The following is a 26,367-nucleotide window of genomic DNA, read 5'->3' as shown; positions in this document are numbered from 1 at the left end:
CCTTGGCAGGAGAGGGTGCAAATCGAGACCTGGAGTTCAGCTCAGTGCAGATTCCTATTGCCTTTTTTATTCCTTTGGCATCCACAGACTCTCTCTTCCTCCCCTCACCACCTCCCACCTAGGGTGCTGTAAAAAATGCAAATCAGTCGGATTTTAAAATTCAAGCCCATGCCAGGAACACCCACAAACCCTCTATTAAGGCAGATCCTGAGGTGGGTGGTGTGGTCCCAGATTTCAAGCATAAAAGAGGATTCTGTTAGATACTTTTCTCAGCATGGGCCTTGGACTCCAGATATTATCAGTGATGATCCTCACCTTTCTTTCTGGTATTGGACAAGTGAAGGGGAAAAGTCAGAATAGTGTACGTGTGGGTTGGGGCCAGCCATCCCAAACTGATACGGGAAACATGAGAAAATGCATACAGGAAGGGACATGATGGAGAGAGACTCTTCTGTCCCTCATCTAAGAAACATTCCTCCGGGTAACGTTCCCATCTGACTGTCACCATAAAAAGGGTTCAGGAGGAAGTACCAGAGAAGTGACCTTGACCTGAGAAGACAGGCCCTGGAGTAGGACAGACAGGAAAGGTGCCTGGGCCACTAGACTAGGAAGCATCAGTGAGAACACCTGCTGCTGAGAGCTCCCCCTCCCCCAAAGCTGGCCCCTGATCCAGCTGCCGAGTTCCCTCCCCCGCAGGAAGAGTGGAGAGTTTGCAGGCAGGACTGGGAGAGACTGTCATGGAATCTGGAGAGCCATGGCTGGCACTTTCTGGATCCAGGGTGCCCCTGGCTCTGAAAAGTAAGAAGAGGAAGGAAGAAAAGTGAGACTGAGAAGAGGGCGACTCCAAGAGAAACAAACTAAAAGGGACAAAAAAAAGGCGGAAGTGAAGTCCCAAGAGAGCCTGCTTGACAGAGATGGAGGCGGGGTGCAGGTAGGGGACGTGGAGAGTGTCTGGATCCTGATAGTTGAAGGAACAAGAGAGGTGGCAGATGGGGGGGGGGATGTCAATTCAGTGAAAAGCAACATGCTCCTCCCCTCCACAACAGAGCTTCAGCAGGCCCCCTCTCCCCACGTGGGCGATTTCCACCCACCCCCCGCCTCGCTCCAGACTGAGCCACTTCTCCCAGCCCATGTACCCCAGCCTCCGCACGCTCCCCTCCTCACTCCCCAAGCCCAGACCTGACATCTGGCTAGGCCTCCGCAGCTCCCCGCTCGCGAGCTGCCAGGCGGCGCCCTCATCCCGCACCCGGCCCTCCCGCGCCGGTCCAGCTGCCAGCCCCCTCCCCGCTGGCAGACAAGCCCAGGCAGACAGCCGGCCGGGCCTGCCCCCGCAGCCGCGCCAGCCCTGCCAAGCCCGGCCGCCTGGGCTGAGGCCCCCGGCGGTGCCAGCTCCCCTCGAGCGAGCAGTCCCCGGCCGACCTCCTGCCCCAGGCGGGGTCCGGGCCGCGCCCCCTTCTCCGGGCCCCTCCCGGCCCCGCGCAGCCCCAGCAGTCCGGCACCCGCGTCCCGCTCTTTCCGTGCGGGACCCCCGGGTCCCACTCTGCCTGGTCTCGGGTGCGCCCTCTTAGCTCCCTTGGGGTCTCTGGACGCATTTCGGTCTGGGCTGGCTTGGCTCTCCCTGTCTCTCTCACTTGTTCGTGACTGCCTCCCTCTCACACAAGCCTCTACCCCAAGTTTCCTCGCGGCCCCTTTCCCTCGGGACAGCCCTGCCCTCCGCCCGCGTGCCGCGTCCCCTCCGCCCCGCGCGCGTCCTGGTCTCGGGGCCCAGGCAGAGGCCATGTACCCGTCGGGGCGGGGCAGCCCTCCCAGCCCCCGGCGCCCGCTCCACTCTTACCAGCTCCTGTTTGAGGCGGCGCAAATAGCAGTCCATTTCCCTGCTCTTCTTCCTCATGCGGCCATTGGCCGGGCTCGGCTCCACGAGAGAGTCCTGGGGTGGGGACACCGGTCCCACTGACACTGAGCTCGGCCGGCTCCCGGCCCTGGCGCTCCGCGTCTCTCACAGCGCGGAGCGGAGCCTCTGCTCGCAAGCCAGGACTTGGAGCCGCTTCCCTGGCTGCTCGCGGCGCGCGGTCCGTGCGGGGGGCGGAGGGAAAAGTGGGACAGCCTATGAGAATTCAGGGGGGATGCCTTTAGCCAATGAAAAGAGCGCACGGGGGGCGCGGGCTGGGTTTCTGTGGGTGGACCCTGGGGCGGGTGTGTCCACAGGACTAGGGCCGCGGCTTCTAGGGGGCTTGCGTGGGGACACCTGGTCTGGCCCCGGCACGTCAGGAGGTATCGTGACGCCAGACTACTGACATCCTCCAGCAAAGCACGTGACCCTCTGGTCCTAAAGAGAGAACCCCGTCTTATGGATGGGCACTGGGTAGCGGTCTCAGAAGCTGATCGCCTTAGTGTCAACCTCGTTACCCAAACTTCGATCAGAAAAGGAACATCCCACTCTAAATGCCACTCAGCAGCTCTTTTAAATCCTAAAGTGTTCAAAAAAATGCACTCTGAAAGTGTGGGTCCACCTCGCCTCCTAGTGTAGCATCCTCCCAGTCCAGTCCTCACCCCTGGAGCCGAGGAGCCGCCTCTCCGTCTATTCGCGTATTTGACACGAAGCAATGGAGAATCTACTGCTCTCCAGCCCATGCAGTAGGTCTGAGGATACTGAATAAGACAGGCCAGGTCTCTGGTCTCAAGGACATACATGCGATAGGGGAAAGGAATGGAATGAGATAAACAGGTAAAAAAAAATATATAGACGTGGTAATTTCAGGTAACGATTCTTTATGAAAATATAAAATAATGGGATGGAAGCTGCTTTCCCTAGGGTGGGCAGGGGGTGGGGGAGGAAGCCTTTCTCTTCCCCAGTACTCCGGAGTCAGTTATTCCAACTCTTGCTCTGGCCACTTGCGAAACTCTGTAAGGTCGGGGAAAGGACGGGATTCATTCAAAGATCCTGATTCTCTTCAACAGGCGTGGCCCAAGCACTGGAGGTGTTCGAGCTCCAGCCAGGCCCTGGGCGGTGGAGTTGCGGCCGATGGACCCGAGAGGGGCTGCAGGCCGGCGTGGACGCTGCTCCCCCGGACCCCTCGACGCCAGCCTCCGCGCGCGTCCCTGCTGCGGTTCCCACCCAGTGCCCTGGCGCCGCGCCGCACGGCCTGGCCTGCGGGGGGCGGGGGGCGGTGTTTCAGGGCTCGAGAGTAATTAGCGTAATTAGTAGAGTGCCGTTTCAAAGGAACTAACGGAGGAAAGTTGCCCCAGGCAAAATTTAGGGGTCTCCAAGTCAGAACCCTGAAGATTCAAGAGAAGGCGCCAGAAAACAAGGCAGGCGCTGTGGTCGTTCTGATCCGTGTCAGCAAGTAGCGCCACCACTTCTTCTCGCTGCTGAGAGGTGAGAGCGAAGGAGGAAGGGAAGATAAAAATGAACATCTTTAAAAGTGAAGACTTTGCAGAGTCCTGTCAGATGGCCTCCACTTAACCCCGGGTTCTCAGTTAGAGTGGACCTTGCCCACGGCTCTTGGCCTAGCCCTGAGTGACCCCTTTGGATGAAGTTGGGCAGCGGTACCCGCTGGACAGAGAAAAGGAAGAGGCACAGGTGGGTCAGAACCCAGTCCGAAGCCTGTGTCTCCGTAGCCCCTCGCCAAGCTCGGGTGTCCGCACTTCCTTCGCGGCAGCTGCTTAGGATCCTGCTTGGCCTGAAAAGCCAACGGTCGCGGGATGGAGCTGAGAATCTACTCCTGCGTTTCCAGCGCAGGCCGGGAGAGCCTGAAATCTCATTTTCTTCTGCCCTCCTGGAGGGGGCCGGCCGAGTCCTGCCCAACTGGTCCGTGCAGCTTTGCAGCCGTGGACCCAACCTTCTTGCAGTTGTGAGCTGAGACGCCCAAGGGGCCTCCTTGGGTGCAATCCGAGCGGTGTTCAGAGTGGAAGCCACCTGCAGCTCCCAGCTGAGGTCTCCAGCCCAACTGAACCAGTTCTGGAGTTGTTGCATCCTCTGGGACTGGCCATTAACATACAGTCCACGGAGGAAGCTTTAAGCTGGGAGAAACACCACAAAAGCGTTCCAAAGCCCAGAGAGGAGTGCTTTTCTCTCCAGCACCTGACAGTAGTGGTGGCTATAGGAGGCACTGAGTTTGTGGATATGTGGTTAAAATAGTCTTCAGGGTTCAGTTTCAGGCCTGGTTTTCTTCATCCTGTGAGCTCACGGACTGGAATACTCTTGGAAGTTAGGAGGAGGGTGGCTATGGCTAAAACTCCAAGAGATGCAGGCTGATCTCTTGGAAAGAATTCAAGACTCGGTGATTAGGCCTTCTGGACCATTGACAACACAGTATGACCTTGCACAAGTGGTTTCCTTTTAGTGCCCTCAGTTTCCCTCACTTACGGTTTAAACCTATGTGAACCTAACACATATTCCTTACAAAACTATTTTGACTGTGAAGTAGTCAATACAAGAGGAATCCATCTTAGAGATGAAGAATATATTGTTAGCAAAGCCAGATTGCATTCTGTCCTCTTTTAGCGTCAACGGTATGGCAAGAAAAAAAAACCCCTGATGATTGTAATCTCAGTACAGTGGTCAAAAGAGAGGTCCCAGACAAGTCAGAGGTACTATTCCTGTGTGGCTCCACAGGAGTTTGAAGGACAATTACTCTGAAACTCTGCAGTATTTTTATGATGCTGGGCCATTGCAACTTTCTTGCTCCCTTGCTCCCGAGAAGCCCACACAACATCAGGCTGTGTGGGGGCTCTCTCTCTTACATGGTTCTGGAGATAGCTCTATCACCTGGGCAGAGTAGGAGACAGAGTAGGAAAAAGCCCTGCCTCCCACTTTTCTTTCTATCTTTTTTTTTAAGTGGTAGAGAATAAAGCCTGTTACCATGGTTATATAAACAGGGGTAAATACTCCTGGGCTGAGGATGGGGGATGGGTAATAGGGGACATGATTCATTTTTGCTGAAAAGGAACCAAATGGTTCAGTCTCCTCCCACCTGCCCCCCAGAACTCAGCCTGGGAGAAAGATGATATTACCTCATTTGAAAATAAAGAATAAATCAAAGGTCTTGAGACTGGATGCGAACATACTTTCTCAAAGCCATCCAGAGCAGGAGTGGAACCCTCAGAAGGCATCTCAGCTTTGCCCTCTGCTGGTGGGGATAAGTGCAAGGTGGATACTTTTCCGGAGGGAGGGGGTGCAGCTCCTGGAAACGGTGCCTAAGGGTATCAAACTCTTGCGGTTTGCCCAGCCTCGTCAGGGAGGGTGGTCCCCTCTGCCCCACTGCCAGAGCCCGAAGGTCTTGGCACCAATGACTGAGCTCAAAGAGAGAGGCAGAACCCGTTGTGTCCCAACAGAGCTCAGATCTTAAACAATGGAAACACTGCCATGCTCCTGGCTTCAGCTCCTACGGCCCCCACCTGGAGGTCCCCACCCACCACGTCTTATCCTGCTCTGAATGAGGCAGTGTCCCTCTCATTTCACTGGCAACAGAAGACCTCCGGAGCTCATCCTGATGTGAGGAAAGAGATATGTGGCCACACACAGTCTGGAAACCTCATCATAACATCACCCTCCCAAGGGCGGGGTCCGTGTCCCCATCGCCCACATACTCCTGCCCCTTGTGACTGCCAACAGCCATTATCCCAACCCCCTCTCCCCCCACACCTCCTGAGCATCAACAGGAAAGGCTGACCCTAGAGATAAACATGTGCTGTTGGAATGTGTTCAGCTATCGCTGCGGAACTGTTTCTCTCCAGGGAGAAGACCTCTCCTGGCAGGCAGGCCCAGAGGTGCCGAGCAGAGACTGCGCGTCTGGTGTGAGCACACTGGGATGGTGGGGGAGGGACTGGACGGAGGACTCCCTCTGCTTAAGATAATGTAACTCTCAGTTTTCATGACATCTTCCTCTGTCCACCTCAGACAAAGGTCTGGGCTCCTCCACTTCTTACAATCCCAATACCAGGGAGGGCAGCAGAAAGACCAAGTAGCCTGTGTGTTAGAGGGCCTCTTGGTTGCCAAAGAAAGATTCACTTTGGGATTTAATTGCATACTCCTTTGGCTGGGAGGTGGAATCAAAGGCTCAAGTCATGAAAAGCCCCTTAGCGTTTGATGTCTTCAAGTATAAAGTATCATTCTCCCCATTTACAGACAGAGCAACTGAGGTCCAAGAGATTGGTCTGAATGGTGATGGAGTAGCCTCCCTGTTTCCAAGGTAACGTCTTCCCATTGTCTTACCCTGTAGAAAGCAGGAGGCATGTAGATTACAGAGATGATGAGCTCGTGAGGGATTGAATCCTGGTAGTTCCCCTTCTGCAGAATCACCATCGCTCACAACATCACCGCTCTCACAGCCATCACAAAGTCCCTGGGCTGCAAGACCAGGCTCTCAATTACACAGGTGCTAGAACTTTATGGAGGGGGACAGAAGGAAGGTGTTGGAAGCAGCAGTAGCAGGATAGTAGTTTGAGATAACTCCATGTATAAATGGACTATCTTACCTGAACAATTCAGAGGAAATTGTACGTGCAAAATTAGAGTAGTCCAAATAAAGAGCAATTAGGCTGTGGGCTAATATAGAGCCCTATTTGGAATTATTTGCAGCTATGGGCCTGGTGCTTAAAGTGCCTAAGCATGGTTTCATTGTTAGTTGGGAAGCAAATATTTCCATTTTGCAAACATTCACTGGAAAAGCAAATATTTTGCGACTGCAAAGAACACCTGAAGTATGTCAGGGTGCAGCAAGGGAAATACTTAGGGAACTGGTGCAGACTAACGCTGGTAGAGGCAAACTAGACTGAGAGAGGGGGTGACTTGCTCCTAGCACTCTCCTGGAGGATATGCTGCCGCATCTGACTCCCTGGAGGCCCAGTGCTGGCTTCCCTATAACCTCACCATGGCCTGCAACCCAGAGAGAAAACGCATCTTATTACACACTGCTTGGCCATCTCCACCAGCTTATGGTAGCTGTAAGCAAGGGCCAGCAGTTGGCTGCTTGCCAGGGAAGATTTGTTAGCAAGAGAGAAAAAAGACTACCTACTTCTCCCCCTGAGGCCATGGGGTGAGAGGAAAAAGAGGTCAAGTGTCAGGTTTGGTTTACTGCATACTTGCTGCCTCCAGGCTGGCTCCTAAGCTTCTTGCTGGTCTTTTGCAGGTGCCAGAGCCCTGCCCTCACCCTAATCAGACATCAGCCTTGGAACAGGGCCGAGATTTCAGCTTGGAGACCCCGAGGGGAGTCAGTGCCCTGGGTGACAGCTGCCTCTGTGAGGGCTTCTGCTTAACCAGAGACAGGACCTTCTCCCTGGGGTTTTGTGGGGTGCAGATGGGGCGGGCAGCAGTCTGTACCAACAGAGAGCCGTCAGTTCCCAGAGGGGAAAGGCAATGAGGCCAGGAAACACTGCCATCACTGAACAAATGAAGATGCGTATTGAAGAATAGGAGCTGAACATGCGAAGGAGTTTGGGTGTTTTACCGCCCTCCCTCCTCCCTGCATTTGGAAAGGTTTTCTTTGCTGTGATTATTCCTAATGAATCATCATCCATAGAAAGTGACTGAGGCAATGGAGAGTGGATAATGAATCCCCCAAATGGTCTTTTGTGTCTCCGCCTGGAGGGTTTCGGAAATAACTTGCATTTTAATCTCTCTGACTTAGAATCATAGAATTTCGGAGCTGAAAAGGACCTTACAGACGATCAGGGAATTGTGACCTCATGGGAAGACTGCAAGTCAAACTATGCGGGTCTGAACCTCCGGTCTGTCGCTAAAAATAGAGCTAGCTAACATTTATTGAAGGCTTTCCTTGTGTCAGGCACTCGTCTATTCTTCCCAGACCCTCGGAGGCAGGAGTCTTAGTGCCTCCATTCTGCAGACGAGGAAGAGATGGGGACCAGAACCCCCTCTGGCACACGGAGGCTCTGGCACTGGCTCTAGAACCCACACCCTCTGTCACACTGCTGCCTCACAGTGCGGCCTTGGATAAGTCATTTAACCTCTTTGGGTCTCACTTCTCTCCTCTGTGATCTCTACAGCCTGACAGTCTGCATTTCCCACCCAAGAACAATGATTTTACAGTTTAGGAAAGTGCAGCGCAGAAATGTTAAGTAATTTGCCCGAGGTCACCCAGGTTGCTAATAGCAGAACCAGCAAAGGAACCCAGACCCAGTGATCTTCCATCCCTTGCTCCCCTCACCTCCACCCCAACCCCAGGTAAGACCTCTTTTCCCTCCCCGTCACTTTGGCATGTGTTTCTAGAGGAATCCAATACCTTGCCTTAGAAATCTGTTCTATTATTTCAGGTAGGTAGCTTGGAGATGTTGGGTTTGGGTGTGTCCCATCACAACATCAGAGGTGAATTTTAGGAGGCTGGTGATATTTATCAAAGTATTGTCAACCTGTCTTTTTCAGGTCAAGGGTCACGATCAAAATCATGAGATAACCATGGGGAAAAGCATGACGATGCCAGGTCCCGTGTGGCCCCTACACGCACTCCCCTGGTGGGTGGTGCTCACAGTTGTGTGTCCTCGTCGAGCAAGTGTTACCACTCGGTGCTGGCTCTCACCCCGCTTCCTTCAGGGTGGCAGTGGTTGGAAGTCTGCTCCTCTCCCCCCTCCCCCATGTCCTTTGTCCCCCACCCCCATCCCAGGCTCTGAGCATTAATTGCTGTGTGATGAGCATGCCTGGGAGGAGGTGGGAGCCAGCACTGTGTCTGTACGCACCACTTTTACCAGCATCCCCATCTGTGTCTTTCCTACTGGAAAAAAGATTGGCAAGGGGTGGAGGTGTCAATAAACAAATCACTGGGGTGCACTGGAAGTGAGAACAAGCGCATCCCTGGTGAAGCATTTCTCCATTCACAGTGGCACTGTGCACCAGGCACGCGTGTGAGTGTGTGTGTGGCTCACACACTCCGAAATGAGCTCTCACCCACTGGTGAGTGGAAAATTAGCTTTGGCAGGTGAGGAACTGGGTGACAGGTGAGGAGGCCAGCAGGGGATCCGTGTCATCCGTCTCCTATTGCTGTTTTCTGGTGTTGCTAACAATATCTTGCCCGCCCCTCCTCCTCCCCTGAATGGTAATTAGGTGGAGTGGAAATGACTCGGAAGGCCTGGGGCACGTGGGAGACGGCTGTGGGTAGGCCAGGATGGCCTCGTGACCTTTGGAAGCCAGCCGTGTGCTTCGTAGGTGGGCTGCCCCAAGCCAGGTGGGAACTGGCATTTTCCTGACGGCCCACGAAGCAAGCTCTGCGGTTTACATTTCTCCGGCGGGTGGGAGAAGTGATGGCAGCCCAGGGGCAAAGTCCTGGGAGATTCTGCCATATGGTGTAGTGCGGGAGGTGACGCGGGCTACAACGGGCAGGCGGGAGACCTGAGATCTTCGACTGGCTCTGCCACCCGTCTCTGCCTGCTGGTTGGCCCTGCAATCCCCCTGTGCCTCAGTTTCTCTGACTGTAAAGGGGAGAAAATAACCTCACCGCTACCTGCGTGTTGTGAAGGGAAAGTGTGTAAAGGCCCTTTAAAATGTCAAGAGCATGGTTCCAAACATGGAGGCCTGACTGCCAAGGGAATTTGCAGAGCCTACGGGGAGGCAGCCGTCTGCCTCTGCGTCACTTTCACAGCCTGTGCTCAGACAGGTACTTAAGCATCGCACATCCATAAATCTCATCTCCTATCTTCAGTTAGCAAATAAGGGAAAGGGCAGGAGGCTGCTCTACTGCCGTCTGATCTTCTTACCAGCCTCCGCTCCCCTGCCCCCACCCGAGGCGATGATCCCCCTGCCCTCCCTCTTCTGCTCCCGGCCTGTCAGTTTAATTTAACAAGGTTGCGGTAGAGGTTTGATTTAATCAAACCAGTTGCTGTATCCATTCTGCTTGGAGGTCCCTCAGTGTCACCACTGAGGCTCAGATTAGACAGTGACAATTACTTCTTCCCTGGCTGTTGCCTCCCCCTCCCTTCCTCTCCCTGAAGGGAACAAGGAGGCAGACCAGTCTCCTGGGACCTAAGAATAGATGCAGGAGGATCAGAGGAAGGCAGCAGACTGGCCTCAGAAAGCCCCTCTCGTGCCTTACATGGCCTTGTTTAAGGCTGCACAGCAGCCCGAGGGGTGGAGGGAACAGACAATGTGAGCCGAGCTGCTTGGGAAGGCTCGAGGTTGCCAGAGGACAGAGCTGTGCCAACATCAGTGCCATCATGGAGGGCAGCGGAGAAAAAGCCAGTCTCCCTTATTGTCAGGGAACTGAGTGGAGGGTGGAGGGTGGGCCTGGGGGAAGGTAGCTGTAAGCTCTGCCCACTCCAGACAGCAAGAATTCATTTCCAGTTTCTCAGTCTGGATTCTGGTGTCTCTGGAGCTGAGAGAACATAAAAAAGGGGAAGCTCCATCCATGTGCGTTTCTGTGGCTCTGTTCTTGGTATGAAAGCAGCAGTGACAGGAGGCACTGCCACCTGAACCAGGGGTTCCAGGGAGGCTGTGTGGGCGTAGGGTAATTGTGGCATGTGATGTGTGGGTGTGTGTGTTGTGTATATGAGTGTCAGTGGCTGGAGAGCAAGGCAGGGGTCTCTGGTCCATATAGATTTGGGTCTCAAATTCCAGGACAAATCCCTCTGGCCATTTCACTCTTTCATTTCCCTCCTCCAGGAAGTGGGTGCTCAACACCTCTTGCTCCCCTGAGCAGCTCACAGAAGAGAAACAAAGGCCTCTTGAAGGGGAGCCCTCTCTAAGGCTGATGGAACTCCTTTTTCCTTTTGCTCATTTGTGTCACATTCTTCCATCAGGCCAGGCAACTGACAGGTGCACCCTTCCCCAGGCCCCTTTCAGAGTCCCCTCCCTGCCATTTGTCTCTCACTCAAGATATCCAGCAGACACCGCCATCCACAGGAGCGGAATATGATTAGCAGAAACCTTTCCTGACAGCTCCAAAGAGGATCCCTGAAATGCCTATTCTATTGAGTGCATCTCATGGCTGGTGACAGCCACTTTATCAATTAAATTCCACATTCCCAGTCTTCGGAGACGCCATGAACCTCCCTCCCTAATAAATCACAGGCCCCCAGTTATTGTTAAATGTCCCATCAGTCTCTAATAAACTCCCTGCCAACAGGAGCAGGTTATTTATTACGCTGCCTGGACAAGAATGAATTGGGCCCCGTTTGCACAAGGAGAAGAGCGAACATGACGCCTTCCTCCCTAAAGACTGAGGCTGTGGTAGTAAACGGGGCAATTAATCAACATGGGCCTTGGGCAGAAGGGAGTCTGGTCTGGAGAGAGGGAGGATGGTCTGGGGTCCTTTTCTGAAGGTCAGCGAGGCAAGTCCCCATGGCGGGAGGATATGGTCACCCCATAGGCCAAGGGGCACATGTGAGAAAAGTTATTCTCCATGCCGAAAGGTAGTGGCGTAGGACTGAGCAGGGTCATGAAACAAAACAACTTCTGGCCAGGAGGCCAGATAGTGTTACTTGATAAACTTGGTACAGCTTAAGTTTATTGATAATGCTAGTTCACTGAGCAGATGAACTGAAGAATATGGGAGGGAAGGTGCCCCTTGCCTGGGAGAGAGAATTAGGAAACACGTGCGCAGTCACTGTTTGCTGGATGAGTGTCACACCGGAAAGCACTGACACCCGGAAAGCAGCGTCCAACACCTAAAAGACCCAGGAGTTGTTAGGGGTAAGAAGCAGTGTGCAAAGTGGGCCCTGCAGTCTCTCCCTCAGATTAGATCCCAGGCTTATATGATGCCTGATGGTCTGCAAGTTAAAATCCAAAGTCCTCCACTTTGTCATCAATCAAGCCCCAAGCTATATTTCCAACTGTATTTCTCTCTATTGCTACACAACACTTCCCGGACCCCTGCCTCACCTTGGGCGGGCACAACAGGTTTATTTTATATTCCTTAGGGTGTCAGACAAGGCCCTCCCTAATACAGGACCAATATATCTCCGCAGCCTTGTTTCCTGGTAAGGGCTGCCATACTTGCCTCCGTTCACACTAAAGTTCGTACCTTCCCTAAACGCCTATGGTTTCTCACGCTTCCACGCCTTTGCACAAACTGTTCCCTTTGCCCGGAATATCTGCCTGACTTGTCTGCCTGGTGAGCTCTCCTCCCACCCCCGCTGCCTCATGAACTCCTTATCCATGCTTCAGGATCAGTTCAGAAAACCAGCCCCCAGTGCTTCAAGGGACTTGAGTTTTGTCTCCTGGTGCCGCTGTCTTGGCAGGACTGCTAGACTCCAGGGATTAGGAAAAGAGTGATCTGGGCATGGAGTTTTTCTCACAGTTCCGTGCATGCTTTAAACCACTTTCTTTTGGGTGAGGATGAGCAGGGCACAGAGAAGAAAGCTCTTGCTCTCTGAACACCAAAAGCTGTTTTGCTGCATTTCTCCCAAGTTCTCCCTCCCTCCCACACTTGGAGCAACTAAGGCCCTGAAAAATGTCAGGACTGCATATGATTTTACACCTACTTGTGCTGCTTGCATATTTCTTCCTTGATCAATGTTACCTGGCCATGTATCTTTCTCCTTGAGGGCAAATGCTCTGTTTATTTCATCCCATGTCCACCATTTGGCTGATTCTTATTAGGTGTTTAGAAGATTTCTGTGGAAAGAGTGAATAAAGAGATGTTTGCAGATTGAATGTAAATAATCATGTTGCCCGCCCTTTGTTGCTCTGAGGGTCAAATGAGAGGAAAAAAAGAAACTTAGTTCCTTCCCTTCTTTCTACATACTTCTACAGATCCTCACACCTAGGGTGGGCCATCTTATGTCCATGTTTTTATTACAGCATTTTCCTTTCCTCTGGGTGCAGAAACCTCCATTGTGAAATGATTGCCTGGGACCATTTGAACCTCAATATCCACTCTGAGCCTATGTCTTCTCCCCACTTCAGTTCACAGGAATCTTTTCCTCCCTTTAGCTTCCAGGTACATAAGGTGAGGAAAGGCTTTCCAGGTACATAGAATAGCATAAAAAGAGGCTGGGGTCCTTCTGTGATTTTATCCTGGGGGAAGCCAGGAGGTAGACGACAGTCCAGCTGGTTTCTGTGGATGTTACTCTCATACCTTACCTGGTTATTAAATGGTCTCTTACCTTTGTGTTTTATTGTTACAGCACTAAAAATTACGACCAACGATATGATTACAATTTTTAAGTACAGATTAAAAAATTTATTGATTTGTATTTTTAGCTATAGAAAAATTATTCCTAATAACATTACTACAATATTTGTGTCCATAAAACATTGTAAACAACAAATGCAATAACAAAATGCCTATAAAACTATAAATGTTCTTTTCTGGAAAAGGAATTTTTTTATTTCTTTTAGGATGAGAGCTGGCTTCTTCATCGGTGATTGGTATGAGTTCTACACAGCTACTGCTGTGAGCATGAAAGCCCAGCACAGATTTCTGAGCAAGAAAAGGTCATTCATTCAATGTTTATTAGGTCCACCAAGGCCTGGTGCTGGGCTGGAGAGACTAGGGTAACAAAATTCCATACTTGAGAAGCTCACAGTTTATTTAGTGTGAAGGACAGATACGCGAACAAGTAAATAGAACAAGGTAAGAGCTAGACAGGAATCATTTATAGTGAGAAGTGGGAGCCTGGGATGGGAAATAAACAAGGCTGTCAAAAGGAGCAGGATTTGAAGCTGGACCCAAACAAACTAAGACATCCACTGAAGAAGGATCACTTGAGCACCTGTTGGGTGGGTGACTGGGAGAGAGAAGAAACTGGCCAGGGGTACCATTCAGGAGATTGTTGTAAGAGTTATGATGATAAAGGAGCCTAAAATAGGGCTGATGCTATGGAGACTGGAGGAGAGAAATGGATGAAATATTTGGAGGCAAAATTACCTGCCCTCAAGTAATTGTTAGAAAGGGCAGAGGGATAGTCAAGAGTACTTGGCTTCCCTGCAAGGGAAGATGGAGTCAAGAGTAATTCCCAAGTTGGGGATTTGGGCATCAGGTGGAAGAAAAGGGTGGGGTACCAAGATGAAGTCTGGAACCTTTAGTGCCCGCTCCCAACAGGCCCCCTTCTTTCATATGAACAGTTGACATTTTCTCAATGTTTCGTCCATTTCTAAGCAAACTCATCTTCAGAACCCCTTTCCAATGGGATTATCATGCCAAAACCCCTCCTACATCCTTTGGAATCAGGATCATCACTCTGTGTTTGTGTGTGTGTGTGTGTGTGTGTTTCTGTGAGAAGGGAAGCCCGAGGCCCCTAAGAGATAATGACTGGACAATATAAGGACAAAGGGAAAAGTTGTGGTTGGATGCAGAATATCTTTAGATTTGGAATTGTAAATAAGATTAGGTTCCAGAAATACTTACATTTGGAGTTACGACTTAGACTTTGTTATAGGGACTTAATTATTCAATAAATATTGAGCACTTAATCTGTGTCAGATTGTTTTTTCCCCATTAGGGATACCTCAGAGAACAAGAGGGAACAGGTCCCTGTCACCATAGAGTGGAGGAGACAGACAGTAAACACATTTCAGCTAGGGATAAGTACCGTGAAGAAAAATAAAGCAAAACAAGGGACTAGAGTGGTGGGAAAGGCCGGGGAGCCGACAGGATGGGGGCGCTGTCTCAGGTAGGGTGTTCAGGAAAGCCCTCTTTGACAAGGTGGTATCTGAGCAGACACCTGAAGTAAAGTGGTAAAGACTTGTCATCCATGAGATGGTGTGTGTGTGGGGGGGGGAGTAGGAGCAACACACTGAAAATGTTAAATTTGAGATGTCTATTTAGACATCGAAGTGGAGATGTTGAGAAGGGAGAATCTGAATGTACAAGCCTGGAGTACAGGGAGAGGTCTGAGGTGCAGATAGGAATTTGGGAGCTGTCAGTCCAGTTGCTTGTTGCATTTCGATTGACTTTTATCAGAGCTCACCGTGTGCCACGTACTACGCTACGGGCTGGGGACACAGAGATGAATAAAGCGGTACTGCACAGACATGTACCAGGCAAAGTGGTACATCCTAAGTCTCGCTGTAATCCGGGCGCTCTCTGTGAGCACGAGAGGCAGCGAGTTGGAGCGGGAGAGGGAGAGGATCAGGAGGACGAAACCGCGGAGCCGAGGCCGCGAGGCGGGGAGCGCGACGCACAGGGCACATCACAAAGACCGCGTCGTGAGGCCCGCCACGCCGGGCGCGGGGCTGGGAGGACCCGCCCACAGAGGGCCTGGAGGCGGGGCGGCTCTCCCACCGTGAGCGCGCAGCGCCCTCTGCAGGCCTCAGGCGGCGACACACCGGTAGCCTTAGCTTTCCTCTCCTCCTTTTTCCTGCCTACCTCAGGCCACGCTTTTCGGTTGTTGTAGCTGTTTCCGACTCTTTCTAAGCCTCCAACTTCCGTCCCTTAGCCCTCCTCTTCGAGGCCAGGCTTGTCAGTGTCTTCGCACAAAGACTGCCAATAAAGTTTTTCCTCTTCTCGCCCTCAGGCTCCCCGCCTCGTCCCAAGTACCGCGAGATCCGGCGGCGCGGCTACCATGGCGGCGGCATTTGAAGCCCCAGCGGCCTTAGCGACGGTGGAGACCGCTGTCCCGGCGGAGCGTGTGGCTGCGGACTTCTCGACCCCCGAGCCAGTCCCCCGGCCGGTGCGGAGCCTGCGGACGGCTCACGACGTCGGCGGCCCGCGGACCCGCACCGGAGACGTGCTGCTGGCGGAGCCGGCGGACTTCGAGTCGCTGCTGCTGTCGCGGCCGGTGCTGGAGGGGCTGCGGGCGGCCGGCTTCGAACGGCCGTCGCCCGTGCAGCTCAAGGCCATCCCGCTGGGGCGCTGCGGGCTCGGTGAGGGCGGGGGCCCTGGGAAGGCCGGGAGGGCGGGAGGAAGCGGGGCGGCGGCGGTCGAGCCCGCGGCGAGGGCCGGGAAGGGCTTAGGTCGGCCGCCTGGCAGGGCTCGGCCTGGGGCCAGACGCTGCACGCTGTGACCCTGTTTGGTCCTCTGTCAAATGGAGGCGCAGTCTTGAAATTGAAGGTGATTAAGGCCCATCCCACACTGACAAATTGTTCTACGTTTGAGAAAATAAACGGTAGTAAGGATCTCAGATGAGATCATCCTGGATTATAGTAGGCCCGAAATCCAGTGACGAGAATCCTTAGAAGAGAAGGGAGAAAGACAGAGAAAAAAAGCCATGTGACAATGGAGGGAGAGATTGGAGTTATGCAGCCCCAAGCCAAGAAGTGTCTGGAGCCATCAGAAGCTGGAAGGGACTAGGAAGGATTGTACCACAGAGCCTTAGAGGGAATGTGGGCCAGCTGATACCTTGATTTCATACTTCCTGGCCTCCAAAACTTTGAGAATATAAATTTCTGCTTTCTAAGCCTGCCCCCCAAGAAAGAAACGGTGGAGGTTCAGGGAGGAGGTGTGTTTCTGGATAAGGCCTCATGTGGGTTTTGTTTTGGTTTTGGTTTTTTTTTTTTGAGTTAACTAAACACAAAGATGCCAAGAAGGTGATCTCTGGAGACCCTTCTAGTTCTGGGACATCATGTTAGTACCTAAGCTTCTTGAGTCCTGGCTACTGATAATTTTTGTTTTTTCTCCTCAGATTTAATTGTTCAAGCTAAGTCTGGCACTGGGAAAACCTGTGTATTCTCCACCATTGCTTTGGACTCTCTTGTTCTTGAAAACTTAAGTACCCAGGTAAGTTGAGCTCAGAGGACCCAAAGGAGGGTTTGCTATGTGGATTTTACTATAGGTAGAAGAAATACCAGTAGAGGTAGAAGTGAATTTGGTGAATGATTGAGTTAAGACATGTAAAAAGTATAAAAGTAAAGTAGACCTTAAGGCTATTGAGTGGTGGTGGTGTGGATGGTGACCAAATATACATTATTAGTGTTAGAAGTTTGGAAATTTCTATTATTACTGCATGTTAAATAAGCCTGCCGTGTGTGTCAATTTTATCATTACTGGAAAATACAGATAGGAATTCTTTATTCTTTTATTTGCTCACTAGATTGTGGTGAGGTCATTCATGGTAATGAGGTGCTTTGGCTATTGCTGGTAACTGCAGGTGGTTCTTACAGTGAATGTATCATATTGATCTCCATCTTCTAGGTTCTCTTAGAGTAGGTCTAAGATGTCCTTATCCCAAATTAACAGTTGATTTGGGTTTGGGGATCATTTCTTCAACAAAGACTTGCTGAGCTCATGGTATGTATGAACAGTATGCTAGGCATCGGGAATACAAAGATGAATCAGATATGATCCTCATAGTACTGCTGTGTGGTTTAATAGTTACAGCAGACTGTATTTCAAGTTCTCAGTCATGTGTATCTGGGGGTATGTCAAATGTTTTTTAACGCAGATACCCATATTTGTGATCTGTAAAGCTCTTTGAGTCCTACCTTAGATTTACCAAATCCTGAGTGATGTTGCACCTAGAAAATCCTTCTGTTTCCCAAGAACCTGGGCTATTCTTGTGAACTGAGATAAATGTATTTAAGATTTTGGCTTCTGACAGTTTGGCAGCAGGTCAGATGCCAAAACTCTGAATAAATTCCATAAATGAAATTTATTTTTAATTTAAGATCTTTGTGTTATCAAAATCATGCATATTCATTTTTGAAAATTGGGAAAATTCCGAAAAATAAAGAAGTACCAGAAGACAAAATATAATCTCACCTACTCAGAGAGAAAATGCCATTAACAGTTCAGCATATTTTGTCTTAGACTTCTTAAGCAGTTTTTTCCCCCCTCGTAGTTGAGAACATGCTATTTTACCTTCTCCTCCGGTAGTTATATTGCACACTTCTCACTATGACTCTCAAGGCCTTCCATGACCTAGCCTCTGGAGCTAGATCTCTGACCCTAACTTGGACCAACCATGGGCCTCCTTGCCGTTCCTGAAAAACACCAAAAACACTACCATGTTAAGGCCTTTGCATTTGCTGTTTCCTTTTCCTGAAGACAATTCCCTGGGTTTCACATAGCTAGCTCAGCTCTGTGGTGCTCAGATGTTATCTCTTTAGAGGGGTCTTCTTGATTGTACCATTTAGAATAATGTCTTCCCTTCCTTTGTCCCTTCTTTCTCTTTTCCCTATTTGATTTTTTCTTCAGAGCGCTCTCCATTACCTGCCATTATTTGTACATTTGTTTATTGTATATCCTCTTATCATCCAAGAATGAAAGTACCATGAGAATAAGGTCTTTGTATTAACTGCTGTCTATATATCAGCTTGTATGTGGCCTGGCACATAGTGGGTTCTTAATGTTTGTCAAATGAATACATAAATGAATGAATTTAAAATGATCATTTAAATGAAAAATAGTTCATTGTATAATGAATGTTCCAATCACATGTGTTTATTCTACTGACTTGTTAAAGGTATATTTTTATGTTTTTTTGTTTTTTGTTTTTTGTTTTTTTTAGATTTTGATCTTGGCTCCTACAAGAGAAATTGCTGTGCAGATACATTCTGTTATCACAGCCATTGGAATAAAAATGGAAGGCTTAGAGTGTCATGTGTTTATTGGAGGGACTCCATTATCACAAGACAAAACCAGACTTAAAAAGTGTCATATTGCCGTTGGTTCTCCTGGTAAGATATCAGTATCTATTCATAACTGGGGCTTTAAAGGAGCTGAACACATTTAGTATAACAATAACAGTATGAGAATCTTTAATAACTATGGTAATTATTTTGAGGATTAAAAATGAAGAACATTAGATTAGTGAGATATAAACACAGGATTGGATTACCAGCACAAATCTCCATTCCTAAGGATGTTTAAGGTCAAGTATGGAATAGGCTTCTGAAAAGAAGAGGAGTGAGATGACTTTTAGGAAGCCCTTCTAAGCCGTGGAGTGGGATGATTCTTGGTTTCCATATTAGTCCTTCAGTCAGGAATCACTCAGAATCAGTCTAGCATTCAGTGCCTTAGCAGTGAAGTCTTTTTACAGGAATAGTGTTTATTTTCCATACTTGTTGGTGATGAAATGTGAGAGAAAAATAAAGACTTAGGCAAGATCAGAACTCAGGATTTCTAATTTGTGATTTATGTGTACATGTCGAATAATGAGGGTTGGGTCAGGAAAGTCAGCAGTTCAGCCTGTAAGTAGAGTAACAACATTGGCTGAAATTAGCACAAATTTGGTACATCATGAATATTTCTATATGTTTTCTTCTGGAATTTAGGCAGAATTAAACAACTGATAGAGCTTGACTACTTGAACCCAGGCAGTGTACGTCTCTTTATTCTTGATGAAGCGGATAAGCTTTTAGAAGAAGGCAGCTTCCAGGAGCAAATAAAGTAAGAAAAATAACTAACTTGACTATTAAAGTGGTGTCCCACAGTATCTGTCTTTGGCTTTTCTAGGTGGTGATTACTGTCTGCATAGTTTCTATGATTGTGTTTTTCTTCTGTTTTGCAGTTGGATTTATTCTTCCTTACCTGCCAATAAACAGATGTTGGCGGTATCAGCTACTTACCCTGAATTTTTGGCTAATGCTTTGACCAAGTACATGAGAGAGCCCACTTTCGTAAGACTGAATTCCAGTGATCCAAGTCTCATAGGTGAGTATAGATTTTCGATGCTTACTGGGTTTGTTTGTGACATTCTGGAGCTTTCCTTTGCTTAGTTGGCTGTTGCTTTCCTATTTGCTACTGTGATATAGCAAATGTATTTGTTTTAACAGAAGACTCTTCTTTATAGGTTTGAAGCAGTTTTACAAACTTGTCAACTCATACCCTTTGGCCCATAAGACTTTTGAGGAAAAGACTCAGCATTTACAGGAACTGTTCAGCAAAATTCCATTTAATCAAGCCTTAGTCTTTTCTAATCTACACAGCAGGTAATGTGCCTTGAAAGGTCATCTGGTCATCTTGTGAAATGGAAGGATAGGTGTGGGCCAATATTTGTAAAAATTATAACCCTTTGTGTTATTTTTCATAGAGCACAACATTTGGCTGATATCCTTTCTTCTAAAGGCTTTCCTGCCGAGTGCATTTCAGGTAAGTTCATCTCTTACTTTAATCTTTGTTAAGTGTCCCGACTTGAAGCTTTCCCAAAGTCAGGAGGAAGAGATACCACTTCATGAGTTGTCTCGTGAATGTGAGGTTACACTTGAGTCTCCAGAGTAAAGGGAATTTCAGATTTATTTTTCGCTGGAATTTGAAGTATCAGTATCTTTGTTTTTTAAGAAGTAACATGATATATAATAAAAAAAAATAGAAAGCTGGAGTTATATCCACAAAGAACTTAATTTTATAAAACAAAGTCTATCTTTGTTGTCTGGAAAATATTTTGTTTCTTTATATAGTCATTTAAAAACGCTAAGACTTGCTGACTGAATTGACTTTTATTGTCTTATGGAAGGCAAAACTGGCTCATTTTTGACACAAAGCTAAATTATTACTGCTGGCCTAATAAGAATGAACGATTTAAAACAATTTTTGATCAGTGAGATCCTTTTTAGAGCTTGGTTGATAGCTTAGTTTTTAACCTGTTAACATAAGTCTGCTTAGTCATGGTGTATCATGAGACATGAGATAATGAGATATGGACCAGTATTTTACCTGTAGATCACACTTTACCACTAAATTGGTAAACGGCTGATTAAAGCAGTTTTATTTTCCTAAGAATTGTTATATCTGATATGTAACTGTTATATCTGCAGGCATAGCCTAGACACCATTTAAAGTAAGCGGCCTAAATAATTTCAAGTTGATTGCCTAACCATGTTCTAGAAGATTCTGACTTTAGGTCTTAACCTAGATTTGCATATAAGGACAGAATTAATTTTGGTGGTTATATTTTTAAAGTGTTAGGACTGGAAATTATGATTTCTGCTTTTTGTGGAGCTGATAAATGTATAATAGCTTATTTTTATGTGACTTTATTTTTGGGTCTTTTTAGGCAACATGAATCAGAATCAGCGTCTTGATGCTATGGCTAAACTGAAGCAGTTTCATTGCAGAGTCCTCATTTCTACAGATTTGGTAAATTTCCTGTTCAGTTTGGGTGACTAATCTATCTGGACATATGTTCTGTTATCAAGTGTACAGATTTCATCTATTATTTTAGGTGGGTGTATCTTACAAGAATACCAGAAGATAATCGTCTTTCCAGTGCTAGGAAACATGCTTTCCTAAAAATGTCTTTTATATTTTTATCTTTATTCTTGAAATTAGTTAGTGATGAGAAAAGAATTTTCTTTTCCTTTGTTCCTAAATATCCTCCTGTTGGATTTGGTTCTCGGTTATACCAGAATAATGCAATGTGCACTGTTACCCATGCAATAGTTAATGCAAACAAAAAGTTGCTCTCTTCTTCAATTCAAGACTTCCCGTGGGATTGATGCTGAGAAGGTGAATCTGGTTGTAAACCTGGATGTACCACTGGACTGGGAGACATACATGCATCGGATTGGCAGAGCTGGCCGTTTTGGTAAAAAAAGAAAAAGAAAAAGTTTGGGTACTTTCTCTACGGGGAAGAATCTATAATATGACAGTTGGATGTGAAGTATCTTTTATCTGAAAATGATTTACTACTTAACATTCCTTCTGTGCTTTAGGTACTTTGGGACTGACAGTGACCTACTGCTGCAGGGGAGAAGAAGAAAATACGATGATGAAAATTGCCCAGAAATGTAATATCAACCTTCTGCCTTTACCAGGTATATTTTGTCTGTTTAATTTTGCTGTCGAAATAATAATGGTAATGATTAGAGGCCTAATAAAAATAATGGCTAACATAAGAACTTACGATGTGTTGGGTGGTGTTCTAAGTACTCTATGTATATTAACTCTAATTCTCACCACAATGCTATGAAGTATGTGCTGTTAGTATCTGCATTTTGTAGATGAGGATATTGAGACACAGGAAAGTTAAGTAATTTGCCTAAGGTCTTACAGCTAATAAGTAGCAGGGAGAGGACTGCAAGCTAACTAATGACACATTAAAAATGAAAAGTATTTTCCTATTGTATTAACTCTGTATTTTACTTCGTAGCCTTACAATTTGATTTCATTTTATATCAAGGAATGTATTTTATCTCTTATGTTACTGTGAAGATAATTTTGCCATATTCTCCTTTGTCACCATGGGGAAGGAACAGTACCATTAATTTGAACACTATTCTGAAAATTTTGAAGTATTTTCTTTTGATTTTTTTTCACTACAGATTACTTTATTACCAGCCCTACACTTTTGATTTTAATGTATCATTCGTCAAGCTGCTTTTTTAAACTGTCATCTTGGAAACAATGCATGTTTAAAACTGTTAATGATCTCTTGAACATTTTTTTTAAAACCCTAAAAAACTCGTGTGAAAATACGGTTTTATTTGCTATACAGCTGACCCTCGAACAGTGTTGGGGGTCGGGGTGCCCAGCCTCCGCACAGCTGAAAATCCCTATGTAACTTACAGTCAGTCTTCCGTGTGCGTTCCCACGTCTGCTGATGCAACCAGCCGCAGGGTGTGCAGTTCTGTAGTACATACTGGGAAAAATCTGCATATAGGTGGACCTGCGCAGTTCAAACCTGAGTTGTCCAAGGGTCAATTATACATGTTAATGTATGCACGTTAGTATGTACATATATGTTGTATAGATACATAGATGTATACTTACGTAGTATATACATGACCTTCCAGAAGATGGTATATGTGGTTATTGAATAAATACAGCAATGAATATTTTATCCATTTATATTTAACTCCTTCAGTGGTTTCTACAAAGTTAGATTAAGCACAGATTTTGGAATGCTGTGGATTCTAGTAGTTATGGCTTTGTGACAGCTCATTTTATGATCTTTTTACAGATTTCTTTAATTGCTCTAAGCTTATGTCCTGAGCCTTACAAAGCATTGGTTTTTGGAGTAGATGGCCTTTAGGTGCTCTGTCAGTTATAAGATTGTATTACGTTATTTCTATGTATGTGTCTGTTGGTGATCTTTGTAATTATAAATATGGAAGAAATAAATTGAAAATTGGTACAAGAGGGTTAGGACTTGTGGTAGGATTCAGTATCATAGCATCTAGTGATAAAAATAAAATTGGCTTTTGGATACCAGAAAATGACATATTTGGATCTTTATGAAATGTTAACAGAGGCCTGAAAACATGAGAATGTGATATTCATAGTGTTAGGTCTCTGTTGCATGAGACACTTGTGTGACAACAGATTGTGGGGATGAGTTGCCTAGAGCAGGATTAGGAGGGAAGTAGGCCTGAATGATAGGTCTCAGCAGCCAAAAGATAGCACCTCCATAGGAATCTGAGTTTAGTCAGAGGGTCTGTTCAACGAAGGATGAGGAGCCCCAGCTGAAGAGGGATTTAGTAGTGGGAACACAGACATGGAATACCAACGGCAGCAACACACGGACAAGATCTTTGTAAAGCAGGGGCTCTGTGTCCTTGGTCTGCTTAAGGTGAAAACTGGGCATACTTTGGAAAGGTCTGAGTGTGCAGGTGGAAGCAAATTGTCACACCTGCATGGAACAGGACATTTAGAGAGTAGGAGCCCTCGATTTTTTTTTTTTTAATTTACAAGTGCCATTTGTACCTCAGATCTTTTCACAGCCATCTAGCTTTTTTCCCCTATAGAGGTTTTTTCTCCACTGTTGAGGGCAGTGATTTCTCCCTGTTAGAATATTTGGTGGCAGATTATTTGGATACAGAGTTACAGTTGTATTATTTCCCAGTTGGTAAGCTTTGGGGAGCACAGTCCATCTTCTAATGTCTTGTTTTGCTGTTGTCAGTGAAGCACAGAGGAGGAGTTAGGGAGAGGGAGGAGAGGAGAGGTGGGAGGACTGCTGCAGAGCCATCCCTCACTCCTAGAAATAAGCCCTTTTCAAGTGGGAGGTGGAAGGAAATGTTGCTTATGAGTCTGGGTTGGGTCTTGCATATTTTGGGGCAGGTTTCTTTTATGCAAGAATTACTTAGGTTTTTTAAAATACTAATATATTAAGCTTCTTAGTATGTTAATTAGTACAGTTTGTTTCTTAACTGTATCTGACCATGGAAGGCTTTATGAAGCCATTGAAAAAATGCTAGTTGAGAGCAGCTTGAGAATTTGATACTTTTTTATTCCTTTTATGTAGATCCTATTCCTCCTGGTCTGATGGAAGAATGTTTGGATTGGGATGTGGAGGTCGAAGCTGCCATGCATACATATGGCTTAGCAAGTATACCTCCCCAGCCCCTAAATAAACAAATTCAAAAAATAGAGAGAACCTTTGAAACTCAGAAAACTTATGGTAACCACATGGCTTCATCTAGAAATACTTCTGTGTCTGCACTATCAGTCAAATCAAAAAATAATACCAAACAAAAGCTTCCTGTGAAAAGCCACTCAGAGTGTGGAATTATAGAGAAAGCAAAGTTGCCAAAAGAGCTGGGCTGTGCCATAAAATTGGAAGAGCAGATGAAGAATTCTGTTCAGATATCTGTTGAAAACTCGGCTAATAATCAGCACCAAGTCAAAGAAGCTTCTGTGTCACTCCCCACAATTCCTTGTCTGTCTTCCTTTAAAATCCGTCTGCCATGCCCTTTGACTTTTGCAGAATTGGTGGAGGATTATGAGTACTTTGTTAAAGAAGGGTTAGAGAAACCTGTGGAAATCATCAGACACTACACAGGCCCTGGGGATCAGACTGTGAATCCTCAGAATGGTTTCGTGAGAAACAGAATCACTGAAGAGAGAGCACAGATACTGGCAAGTAGTAGCCAATCTGGAGACTCTGAGAGCGACAGTGGTTCTTACAGCTCAAGGACTTCTTCCCAGAGCAAAGGAAATAAGTCACACGTGGAAGGCTCTTCTGATACTCAGCTGAAGGACTCGGAACCTCTTCCCGGGGATGGCCAGATCTTTTTGGAACAACCTCTGAATGAAGGTGACACCCCTAATCTAGCAGAGTATCAGGAATCGCCTGAAATCCAAATAAAGGCCAGGCATAAAGAGGGGGCTAACCACAACCAGAGAGTTAAGCAGAGCCGGAGAAACCTTCCCAGGCGGTCCTCCTATCGACTGCAGACAGAACCGCAGGAAGATGGCTGGTATGACTGCCGTGGGGAAGCACATCCGAGTTTCTCAGATACCTATCAGGACTATGAGGAGTACTGGAGAGCTTACTACAGGGCCTGGCAGGAATACTATGCTGCTGCTTCTCAGTCGTATTATTGGAATGCTCAGAGGCACCCAGGCTGGGTGGCAGCCTACCACATGAACACCATTTATCTACAGGAGATGATGCGCGGCAACCAGTGACAACAGGCCGTGCACAGAGCATCTGGAAACATCGACAGGTGGTGTCTTAGGGTAGCCATCCTCTTTGAGCTATGGTAGAGTGGCATTTAGAGGTATTTTTGAGGAACTGGGAAAATCTTGAAGCTTTCTGCTGCGACACATCTGTTTTTCAGATTGTTTTGACCTAAACCAATTTAGGTCAGGTGTCATCTTTTTTTAGAAGAAACTTCATGGAACAGATTCTTGAAAGAAAATTTTGGGGACATAGAGCTAAAGGTCCCAGGTGCCATTTTCTATAAGCCATTCCATAAAGAAACATTTAAAAAGACTTACACCGCTGCTTACTTTAAGAAGAATAAAAACAGTTGTGATTTGAAATAATGCTAGTTTATGCTGTGGAGTTCTTTCCAAAAGTCTTGGGCTGCATTTCCATAGAGTTGTGTTTTGAAGAAATTTGTAGCATGGTAGGTCAGAAAATCCCCTTTTAGGTTTCAGCAGGAAGGAATAAACATTACTTCAGATTTTCCCATAAGTACTTGATTTGATGCTATTTTCTTCCCAGTAAAAAGAATTCATTACCAGTAAAAATACAAGCTTAGTCAAATGTGTTGATATGTTTATTATTCACCTTTTGAATGTCTTGTTTTTAAGGTGGTGGAAGCTGTCTGCAGTTTTGACGTGCATTATAGAGCTGAGGACCACCAGTGGCTGTCTCATTTTCCTTTCTCAGGAAAAGGAGCAGCTCTTAATCTTTGCTGGTTTTTGAATTCTTTTATCCAAATAGATTTGTCCCAGAAAACTTCTCATTTTATAAACAAACGTACATGTAATTTCAAAGGCTTCATAGACCCTCTGAAGTCCATTTTTAGAACCCAGGTTAAGAGCTGCCCTGCTCTGCTGGTGGGCCAAGGGAGGTTCTAGCTCTGCATTTTAAGTATTTTGTGGAAGCTGGGACTCATTCTGTTCAAACTCAAGTGTTCTAATCTTGTGTCTCATAAATTGTTTTCCTAGTTTTACCTCTAATGCTAGCATCCAAGTGTAGCAGTCATTTTTCTGAGATAATGTGCCTATAAATTATGATTTAGAAAAATGGAAGTTACATATTGTCACGTCTTCTCTGTAGCAGTCATCTTATAATTATGCATTTGGTTCCCAAACCTGTCTGTGAACAGGATCTGTGGTGAGAGAACCCCTTATATAGAGAGATAAGTATTTG

General features: G+C 47.0%; 2 protein-coding genes across 7 annotated transcripts in view; one reads left to right on the top strand and one right to left on the bottom strand.

Moving 5' to 3' along the window:
* Positions 1–15,529, bottom strand: part of INKA2 (inka box actin regulator 2) — a 28,733-nt gene extending 13,204 nt beyond the window's left edge. The window contains exons 1-3 of one of the 6 annotated variants that reach the window (XM_072968012.1): positions 15,255–15,529; positions 12,465–12,559; positions 6,126–6,215 (exon numbers count right to left, since the gene is read on the bottom strand). In XM_072968012.1, coding sequence (XP_072824113.1) covers positions 6,126–6,206 — 81 coding nt within the window. In that variant the 5' untranslated portion in view covers positions 6,207–6,215; positions 12,465–12,559; positions 15,255–15,529. Of the gene's footprint in view, positions 1–1,834; positions 2,087–6,125; positions 6,216–6,269; positions 6,350–11,428; positions 11,611–12,426; positions 12,560–14,856; positions 15,039–15,254 lie in introns of those variants that run through there. The other 5 variants (XM_072968013.1, XR_012075913.1, XR_012075912.1 and 2 more) reach the window with 5 other exon arrangements.
* DDX20 (DEAD-box helicase 20) lies at positions 15,147–25,532 on the top strand. Its single transcript, XM_072968011.1, has 12 exons — positions 15,147–15,216; positions 15,403–15,751; positions 16,510–16,604; positions 18,334–18,502; positions 19,100–19,214; positions 19,336–19,478; positions 19,618–19,756; positions 19,858–19,916; positions 20,821–20,903; positions 21,246–21,351; positions 21,479–21,580; positions 24,007–25,532. Exons 2-12 carry the CDS (start codon positions 15,451–15,453, stop codon positions 25,170–25,172), a joined length of 2,478 nt encoding a protein of 825 aa, XP_072824112.1. The 5' UTR covers positions 15,147–15,216; positions 15,403–15,450; the 3' UTR covers positions 25,173–25,532.
* Positions 25,533–26,367: the final 835 nt, after the last annotated feature.

The sequence above is a fragment of the Vicugna pacos genome, chromosome 9, assembly GCF_048564905.1.
Source record: "Vicugna pacos chromosome 9, VicPac4, whole genome shotgun sequence".
NCBI lineage: Eukaryota > Metazoa > Chordata > Mammalia > Artiodactyla > Camelidae > Vicugna > Vicugna pacos.
Note: the sequence above shows the minus strand (reverse complement) of the source record. Positions and strands in the feature narration are given on the sequence as shown.

What these genes read in the sequence shown, in the direction of transcription:
- DDX20 (XM_072968011.1), top strand. Translation starts at nt 15,451, where the DNA reads ATGGCGGCGGCATTTGAAGCCCCAGCGGCCTTAGCGACGGTGGAGACC. An exon ending in TTGAAAACTTAAGTACCCAG is followed by an intron (nt 16,605 to 18,333) that starts GTAAGTTGAGCT and finishes TGTTTTTTTTAG; the next exon opens with ATTTTGATCTTGGCTCCTAC. An exon ending in TATTGCCGTTGGTTCTCCTG is followed by an intron (nt 18,503 to 19,099) that starts GTAAGATATCAG and finishes TCTGGAATTTAG; the next exon opens with GCAGAATTAAACAACTGATA.